General features: G+C 47.7%; 1 protein-coding gene across 2 annotated transcripts in view; it reads left to right on the forward strand.

Moving 5' to 3' along the window:
* The window catches only part of NUAK1 (NUAK family kinase 1), a 73,703-nt gene extending 64,675 nt beyond the window's left edge, over window positions 1–9,028 (forward strand). For both annotated transcript variants that reach the window (XM_077914787.1, XM_077914786.1), the window contains exons 5-7: window positions 405–524; window positions 2,569–2,701; window positions 4,411–9,028. In XM_077914787.1, coding sequence (XP_077770913.1) covers window positions 405–524; window positions 2,569–2,701; window positions 4,411–5,564 — 1,407 coding nt within the window. In that variant the 3' untranslated portion in view covers window positions 5,565–9,028. The remainder of the gene's footprint in view (window positions 1–404; window positions 525–2,568; window positions 2,702–4,410) is intronic.
* Window positions 9,029–10,128: the final 1,100 nt, after the last annotated feature.

Here is a 10,128-nt window from a genome sequence, read left to right on the forward strand (position 1 = left end):
TTTTCCAAAGTCCCTGTGGGTGCCGTGTGGTTTTAGGTGGGCTACAGATGGTACTACTTGTGCACTGTTGTATGCATCAGGAATGCCAAGCCTGTGATTGTGTGGATATTTCTCAGGGCAGGTCCAAACTGAAGTGAAAGTCAAGTCCATGCAAGGAGCAGTTTTGAGTAAGCAAGAGAGCGTGTACTGCACAGATATGGCTGACCTTATGCATGCCCAGGACTGCAGATGCGAGTCACTGGCCCTGTCCTGTGGACTGGTTCTTTTATAAAGACTGAAGACTGGAGGAAAAAATGGTGACCCAGCCAGCACATACACCCCGGTGCCCGGGTGCTCACATGATCTACCGTGGGCACACTCTAGAACGCTAATGGGCCTCTCTGAGTCTTGCTTCTCTTTTGTAGATTGCTGACTTTGGGCTTTCCAACCTGTACCAGAAGGACAAGTTCTTGCAAACATTTTGTGGGAGCCCACTCTATGCTTCTCCTGAGATTGTCAATGGAAGACCTTACCGGGGGCCAGAGGTGAGCATGTTGCTGTTATGTATGGGGGTGGGGTGCAGGAGGAAAGGAAGGAAGGAGGGCAAGAAGTGGATCTAAGAAATACTTCAAACAAACAAAAAAGCAAGCAAGCAAAGAAAGCTTTTCACTATATGATTGTAAAAGCCATAATATAAACACCTGGAAGAAAATTTGAAAAACCCAGAAAATAAAGTAGCCTGTAATCTCCCCTCAAGAGATAACCATGTAATATTTTTGTGACTTTTCTTTTAGACCTTTTTCCAGTGTTGATCTCTGCATTTAAAAAAAAATTGTAATCATTATACATACGTGTATACCTATGTGTACGTGGCCTTTTATTGGCTTAAAATTATATTGTGACATTTTTGGAATTTGTTATTACCTAAAACATGGTTTCTGATGATGACATAATATTTTATTGTATGAATACCATAATTTAATCATGTCCCTAGAATTAGACAGATTGTTTTCAGTTTTTCTCTGTTGGAACAAACCAAAAAACAAACCCAAAACCCCTAACTATGCAATAAATATTTTTTGCATACATTTTTGATAATATATACCTTTGATTAAAGGAATACAGAGTGTTTTTTTTTTTTAAGACTTATACATCTATTTGAGAGAGAGAGAGAGAGAGAGAGAGAGAGAGCGAGCATGAGCAGGAGGGGCAGAGGGAGAGGGAGAGAGAGAATGCCAAGCAGACTTCAAGCCGAATGCAGAGCCCAACATGGGCTTGTCATGACCCCATGACATCACGACTGAGCAGAAACCAAGAGGCAGACACTCAAACCAGGCTCTTCTAAGGAAATACAGTTTTCATTACACCTTCTAGTGCACAAGAAATACATTTCTTTATATGCCTAAATCTCTCAGGGCCACTGTAATAGATGTGTATGTGAAAATGTTATTTTGAAAATGGGTGAGTTGTGAGTGATTATTCTCTTTAAAAGGATGGTTCTCTTTACAGAGAAATTCATCCATTCCTTATCCTTTAAATAGCAGCCGCTCAGTGAGTTGAAATGTTTCCCTCCAAATATTTATCTGTCTAAGAGTGTTTGAAGGCAGGGCTGGAGGGTGAAGAGAAGGGTGCCAAGTGCCTCTACCAATTGCAGTGAAGAGAAAGTCTTTCTAAAATAAGAATGTAAGGGAGGAGCATTGGATTCGATTTACAAGACTCTAGAAACTTGACATTGTACATTTATCGTAGGTAATGAATGTTTCTTTGATCTTTGATGATCTCCCTGAGGTTCTAAGCTGGTGGCTTGTGATCTGGCCAGCAGGCCTGCTTTATCTGGCCGCATTAGTCTTTCTAAAGGCAAATGAACTAAACGTTTAATAATTAGGAGATACCACATAACAGTCTGGTTTCTGACTTCTCAAAAGGATCTGGCAGTGCTGGGCCTGGCCTACGTTGCTGTGTGGCAGCAGTTAGCCAAGGCGAGGCTGCCTGTTTGAGGTGGGTCCACGCATCCTACAGTTTGTCTCTGTCCCCAGCACTCCTGGGTGTATCCCACATTCTCTCCTGCTTTGTTCATGGCTGTTGCACGGCTGGCTCTTGTTAGCATTTGGGTTTGCAGCCCCGGATCTATTTGAATAAGGTGCAAGAAGGAACCGATGCCTGGAATCGCAGAGTGAAGAGCCCCGTGTCCCAGTCTTGCACCCGTCATGGAGGCAAGGAGGGGGTCTGGAGAAATCATTTAGCTTTTTTATGCCTCAGTATTCCCATCTGTCAAATGGGGTTGAAAATAATTCAGGCCCTACCTGTTTCACAACATCATACTGAGGATCCAAGAAGATAATCTTTTTAAGAAAGTTCTTCTGTGGATTGAGACTCTTGGTCTCTGAAGTGGGAAGGTCAGGCACTGAAGCAGCGCACAGCTACACCACATATCAGTTGTCAGGCTGTGCTGGGATCCTGTCTACCAGGTGCTAAATTCAGTTCCTGGTGTCGTTGGGGGTGGCTGCCCACAAGCTGTGATGCTAATGGACCAGAAGGCCTCCCGGAACCTGCTTCTGAGCTCCTGTGTGTCCTGTCTCTCTGCTCCAGGTGGACAGCTGGGCCCTGGGTGTGTTGCTTTACACTCTCGTTTATGGAACAATGCCCTTCGATGGTTTTGATCACAAAAACCTCATTCGGCAGATCAGCAGTGGAGAGTACCGGGAGCCCACGCAGCCGTCAGGTGCGTGCCCTTAGAGGGTCAGAGGTTGAGCGGGAGTGGTTGGTTTACCTGCTGTAGCTCACAGGTTCGTTCTGCTTCCTTTTAAGGTCTGTAAGGAGTCTCCTGCTTTTCCTCTTCTTTTTCTCTCCAGATTTTTGCCTACCGGCAAAGCTAGCTTGCTAGGGTGCTTTGCCAAAACCTTCCCGAATAGAATTTCAAGGACAAATGTTCTCTACAACAGGCAGGCTAGGAGTCCTGTTTGCTTGCCATGTGAACCCGGGCAAGTCCCTTACCATTTGGATTCAGTTTCTCCACTGGAAGAGATATCACATGAAATCCTTCCTAGTCCATGTGGTCGTATAAACCACCTTCACTAGACTCAGTGCCATGAGAGTGGCAACTGCTCTTTTTTACTACTAAGCTCCCAGCCAGGGGCATGGCACGTGGGCACTGTTGCATTATTTATTGCTATAACAACTCTATCGCCCACCGCCCTGAATAAATCTTGTGGTTTAAACAGCTAGGTACCACATTTCTCCATTCCCTGGGTTGGCTAGAGCTCCTCTGGCCTTACTTGTGTTTCTCCTACGGTTGCATTCAGATGGCATCTGGGCTGGGTCTGGCTGTGGGACAGCTGCTCCGTGCTCCTCCATGTGGGCTCCTTCTCCATGAGGTGCCTCTCTAGGCCTGTCTCTCCAGGAGGAGTCCTGGACATCTTCTATGGCAGCTCAGGGCTCTACGGTGGAGGAAGAAGAGGCTTCCAGGCCTTCTTAATGTATGTGCTGGGCAGCCAGATAATGCCATTCCTGCCATGTTCTATGGGTCAAAGCAACCAAGATCATAAGCTCCATCTCTTGATAGGAAACTGGATGGAGAGCATGTATGTCCAGGTGGCCCTCTTTGGAAAATAGTTAACACAGATGTTTGTATATAGACATGCTACACATGCGGATGCACACACAGTTGATTCTCATCCTTTGTGGCGGTTATGTCCTGCAAAGTTGCTATGCACACTGAGTTAGTGAATACGAAGCAGCACTGCTCCCAGGGCAAATACAGGGCTCTGTCTCTGGTCACAATATTTGTGTCAGCTGATCAATATATGACCTCATTTCATGTATATTTCTGTTGAAAGACACCTCATTTAAAATGTCTTGTTGACTCATTCACATCAAACTCACAGCCCACAGCGCTATGACTCCTACCTGAACGAAGCCTATCTAACACAGGCATTTTCTCCAAAAGGCACATCACAGCCTTCTTTAACTCAGGAACCAGAGATAGCACTTTAGCACTATGCTGGGGGGCCATTTTACACAGCAAAATCACCAACAGAAAGGACAGAAATGTGAAAAACATGGACCAGACAGGCTGTGAAAAGTACATTTGTTTATAGTAGGAGAGTGGAACCAAGAAGACAGGGCCCTATCACCTCCTTTCGCCTCAGCATGGGAACATGCATACATGCTGCGGGTAACTCCAATTATTTGCCACTTTGTGAATGTAAGCGAATGATAGGGAGAGTGGCCGGGTATTGGTTTTGGGGCTACGAATACATTTTAGTGAGCAGGAGAATTTATAACACAATTTCTGTGCATAAGAATACATATGTATATGCATATATATTTTTTCATATGCATATGAAATATCATATCACTCCTGCAGTGTCAGCCCCCATCAAGGCCAAAGGCTTCCATGTGATGCATCATTCTTTTTGTCTCGTGCCACAGACGCTCGAGGACTCATTCGGTGGATGCTGATGGTGAACCCCGACCGCCGGGCCACCATCGAGGACATTGCCAACCACTGGTGGGTGAACTGGGGTTATAAGAGCAGCGTCTGTGACTGCGACGCCCTCCACAACTCTGAGTCCCCGCTCTTGGCTCGCATCATTGACTGGCACCACCGGTCCACGGGGCTGCAGGCTGAGGCCGATGCCAAAATCAAGGGCCTGGCCAAACCCGGCGCCTCTGAGGTCATGCTGGAGCGCCAGCGGTCACTGAAGAAGTCCAAGAAAGAGAATGATTTCGCGCAGTCTGGCCAGGACCCGATGCCGGAGAGCCCGAATAAGCTGACTTCCAAGAGGCCCAAAGGGATCCTGAAGAAGCGGAGCAACAGCGAGCATCGCTCCCACAGCACGGGCTTCATCGAAGGTGTGGTGAGCCCCGCCTTACCGTCTGCTTTCAAGATAGAGCCCGACGTGTGCCGGACCGGGGTGGCCGTCCCCAGCTCCCCCGAGGCCGACGTGCCCGGCAAGCTCAGCCCCAAGCAGTCGGCCACCATGCCCAAGAAGGGCATCCTCAAGAAGACGCAGCAGCGAGAGTCGGGTTACTACTCGTCGCCGGAGCGCAGCGAGTCCTCGGAGCTGCTGGACAGTCAGGACGGGCCGGGCAGCGGCCTCCCTTCCCCCAGCCCCCCAGACCCCGCCCGGGGGCCCGTCCTCGGCCTCTCCTGCCGCAGGAAGGGCATCTTGAAACACAGCAGCAAGTACTCGGCGGGGAGCACGGACCCGGCCCTCGCCAGCCCCGATGTGCCCACACTGGAATCCTTGCTGGAGCCCGGCGCGCCCCCCGAGGGCCTCTCCCGGAGCTACAGCCGGCCCTCCAGCGTCATCAGCGATGACAGCGTCCTGTCCAGCGACTCCTTCGACTTGCTGGATTTGCAGGAGAACCGGCCGGCCCGCCAGCGCCTGCGCAGCTGCGTGTCCGCGGAGAACTTCCTGCAGATCCAGGACTTCGAGGGGCTCCAGAACCGGCCGCGACCCCAGTACCTGAAGCGGTACCGGAACCGGCTGGGAGACAGCAGCTTCTCCCTCCTCATGGACATGGACGATGTGACTCAGGTCTACAAGAAAGCGCTGGAGATCTGCAACAAGCTTAACTAGCTGCCCGGGGCGGGGCTGGGTTGTGGGTGGGCTCGGGGAGGAGCGGGACCCATGACCCTGTGCGAGCGGGCTGGGTACCTCTTTGCTGGCAGCGACCATGGACTGAAGAAACGGCTCGGTGCCGTCATGCTCGGCCAAGTTTGCCTGCTTGAGCCGGCACCTAAAAGGGAGAAGTGGGCGCTCCGCCAGCCCTGCCAACTGCCATTCTGAATTGGGGTCCTAATTGGCATTTACTTTGTGGCACCTCCGAGAGGACCAGCTGTCCAGGGGAGGTGGTGTTGGCCAGCACGAAGAGGATGGGGAGGAAGCATATGGGAAAGGGAACGGATCCCTAAAAGTCATCCAAACGCTTCTGGAGGAGGGACAGAGAGGCTGGGGCCATCTGCCTTGGGTGAGCTCAGACTTCACTGCTTCCCTCCTTGCACTAGCAGGCTTGGTCTGACTGCATGGGGTTGGCAAGTAGAGTTCAGCCACGTGAACTTGAATGGGTGATTGACTGATAATGGCTGCTGGGTGTGCTGGGGGAGAGGCCTGGGCACTGGGGGAAGGAGTGCTGTGACTGAATAGCAGCGGCTGCCTTGGGCACAGGAAGGGCGCAGTAGCACTCGTGCCATGCGGTTGCCCTCCTTGATAGGGCCAAGCCCTTGGAAGTGTTGGGTCGAGGCATCCTGTGGGATCTATGCTTGTCTTTCACGCCCCTAGTGCAGCCTTTGTTAATTTTCCACTCTACCTTGAATGGAAGACAAGGCCTCGGTCAGAGAGAGAGTGCTCTGAACACCACTAAGGACTTAAGAGTTGGCCCATGGTGATTTTTGGGCTTCTTGCTGTCTGCCTCTTCTTTCCTGATGTCTGCCTTGCTCCTCAGCACAACCTCCCGAGGATGGACAGGGAAAAACCTGGTGGTGTCAGAGGTCAAAACTCTGGTGTGTAACAGAGCTAGGGACCCTCTGTGGTCTCTGCACAGATGAATGGAAATCGATCCACACCAGCAAAGGGACAACTTGTTGATTTCTTTAACATCTCATCATTAACTGGAATGCTGCCTCTTGGGTTCTTACCTGCATGATTCAGATGTGATGCTGTCCACAGTCTCCAAAAGAGTAACTGGCTCAACCATTTACCCTGTTTACTAACAGCAGACGGTTTCCCATCCACCAAGTGTAGAATCTGCAGGGGCAGGCGAGTTTGCTTCTAGGGAGTTAGTGTGTAGCTGGGATATTTGGATGAGGAAAAGAAAGGTAGGCAGAAGGTGCTCCCCCTGTATCTAGGTTTTCTGTCATGGGTTTGAAGTCCTAGGCTTTGGGGGAAAAGAAAGTTCCACCCATTTAAATGAATAAGGTGTTGAAAGAGGAGAGTGGGTTGGGAGGAAATGTACAGAAAAGGGAACATTTCCTCAGAAGCTATCCAGATGGTTCTGGAGGTAGGCAGGAAAGAGGTATAGCAGGACTTCTTATCATAAAAAGTAACATAACTAGGGATTTAACTTCTAGACACCCAGATTATAGGTGATAAGATGTTAGTCCCACAATGGGACATCTTCAGATACTGGGTTTAGAATTCATGATCTCATTGGGGAATTTGGGATGACTTCAGAGCCTACTGGCCTGGGCAAATTGAAAGCCTTGTTTCAAGATGGTCAACCTCTGGTAGCCACAAAGATAGATAAGGAAGACTAGTTTTGGGGGGTATTTTGGGGTAAACCAACAGACAGTAGCTTATAGGGAGATGCGAAAGAATTCACCTGAAGGCAATCCTTGGAGTGAAACTGCCCTTTCCTTAAGGAGGTGGCTCCATTTCTCCCCCTTGCCACCAGCTCTGGGGATGTGGCTTGTGCATTTTTTCAGGTTGAGCTGCGCAGGGTGTTATGGGAAGCATCTCTGTTTTCTTTCAATTCCACCTTCTTCCTGAGCTCCAATATAGGTTCAAAGGGAAAAAAAAATCTAGATAGCAAATTATGTGTGGGGAATATGTGGGTGCATGGGGGGGGCATCTCACAACCTCTGGGCTCCCCATGCCTTGTCTCATTTTTATGTAATTTGTTCTGGACAGACTGTCCTGCCACACTGCTGGTCCCTCATGCGTGGTAGCTGGCCTAGTTGGTAGCTGTGCATATGCCTAAGGTATAACACCAACCTACTGGTTGATGTGTTTTTTTTTCCTTTTGCCAAGTGATCCTATCTGTTTAATACTTGCCATCCTTCTAAAATGACACTATTAAGGAAAATCACTCTACTTCTCATCTTTCTCTCCACAGAATACCCCACACATGCATGTTCTCTTTTGTCAATAAACCCAGACAGTGGACTGTGGCAAAGACAGTCTTCCACTTCGAGGCAGAAGTTCTGAGTTGAATCCTGGTGCGCTGCTAACCAGCTGCTGGTCTGAGGCACCTGCAGTATCTTGGAGCCGTAGGTTTCCCTTTATTGAGGGCTGGAGGGGTGGCCTAGCTCGTCTCTCAGGCCCTGCCTGGTTCTGACATTCTGCTAACATTCTCTGATTCTAGATGCCATGTTGACTGGCCTTTTAAGGAAAAGCCTGGAATAGAGAGAAAAGCCCTGACATGCAGCTTCCCTGCTTCGTGATTAAGTCCTATCATCCCTACCAGCCAATCCCCAACCAAGAAAGTCATGCTTAATTCATTTCCATGGAATTACAAGTGAGAGACACTCTTATGACCCGGTGGACCAAGCAGGAGATTCCACATTAGCTCTCCTGGTCCTTTCCTGGCCTCCAAGGGCCTCTCTGTGTCTTAGTTTACAGATCTGCCAAAGGAGTAGAACTATACTTCTTTTGTACTGGTAAATTTTAAGGCATGATCAGTTTTCAGGATGTGCTTCAAGACCCTGGGTGAAATGAAACATCTAAGTGCTCCCTGACTTTCCATCCCTGTTAAAAGGTGCTGCTTCTTCAGATGATGGGGAGCGCTTTTCAGGGGGAAATTCAGGGGAATGTCGCCATGGCCTGGTCTTGAGTACAAATGTGAATGATCGACTGCTTATTGCCAAACTGGAAATGTTCTGTAGGGATTTACTGGCATGGTATCATTCCTAGAAGAAAAAAAAAAAAAGAGAGAGAGAGAAACTTGACTGCACATTTTTTTTTTTAAATCCGTGTTGTGACTTTTATTTAATTTCTATTTTTTTTTTTTGGTAATAAAAAGTTGACTTTTTTATTTGAATTTGTCTTTTTTTATTTATTGGTCTGAAAGGCATTTCAAAGGTATTATAATAATATATTGGTGTAATTTAATTGGTGCAACATGCTTTATGGCTCTGGTCAAAATTGGTTTTCGGTCATTTGATTGGTTTGAGCCCAGAACAGCCGACGGGGGGGGGAAAAGCTGGATAACCACCCAAAGTGTTTGTATTTTCATTGGAAACTGATTTTTGTTTTGTTTTTCTTTTTTTTGTTGTTGTTTTGTTTCCATTTTTATTTTTAAATTAAATAAATTGCAATGAACTGAAGCGGGCCCTTGTATCTTTATTTGGTTGTTTTCCTCTTCGTTAATTAAGTAAGTGACAGAATGGCCATAAGTAACAGAAACCCACCCAAGCTAGCTTCAGCACAAAATGGGAATTTATTTGAAGTTTTTGAAAAGGGAGATGTAGCTGGCCATGCAGCTGGAACCCGAACTGGAGGAGGAGGAGCCAACAGAACTACAGACCCTTTTTTTCTGCTCCTCTTTGCACAGCAGCTTTATCCTTCTCCTCCTTTGGCAGCCTCACTTTATCCCTGATTTTATGACCCACCTTGGTTTACCTCATAGCTCCCAGATTGACATGCTCTTAGTTCTGGGTTTCAGAAGACACTATTGACTGGGTTCCTTCAATCTGGACTAGAGACAGCATCGGAGGTTAACACCAGTCATGCTTTCCCTTCACGGTTCAGCTTCCTCTACCTTTCCCTTCTTGGGCAGCCCCCTCTGTTCCCAGGGCAGCCAGACTGCTAGTCTGATGGCTCAGAGTTCAAGATCAATGGGCCATATTTCTCCGTGGGGAAGGCCACTGCTCTGATAAAATGGCATCCTGAGTCCCATTTTAGCATTATTCCTATCTCAAACAGACCCTCCAGGAAGCTCTTAGAAAGAGGAATGAATAATAGTGTAAGACTGGATCCCCGGTCTCAATAGCAAATGACATCAAACCGTACCCTAGTATCAAACATGCTTCTGCTGAATAGCTGTGTTTCAGGATCCATGCAAGAAAAGTCTGACTTTCCAAAGAAATTGTAATTTGAATCTCTTATCTGGTCTACTGGGAGATCATCTGATAGAGCTTGTCACATTTAGGAAATAAGGCCACAGGACCTCCAGTTAAGCAATGGATAATTTTTTAGTATAAGTATGTCCCATGCAATTTTGGGGTTATGCTTATACTAAAAAAATTTTTTATCTGAAATTCAAATTTAACTGGGCCTCCTGTATTTTATCTGGCAAGCCAATTTGAGGGAGCTTAATTGAAATGACCAGGTATCTGGTATGGTAGAAGTTTGGGGAATGGATGTTTGTGACGCGGGCTGCCAAATTAGGACATGTCTGTGCTGGTCTCCAGCTGGGCTGCGGTGG

This window comes from Canis aureus, chromosome 11, assembly GCF_053574225.1.
Source record: "Canis aureus isolate CA01 chromosome 11, VMU_Caureus_v.1.0, whole genome shotgun sequence".
NCBI lineage: Eukaryota > Metazoa > Chordata > Mammalia > Carnivora > Canidae > Canis > Canis aureus.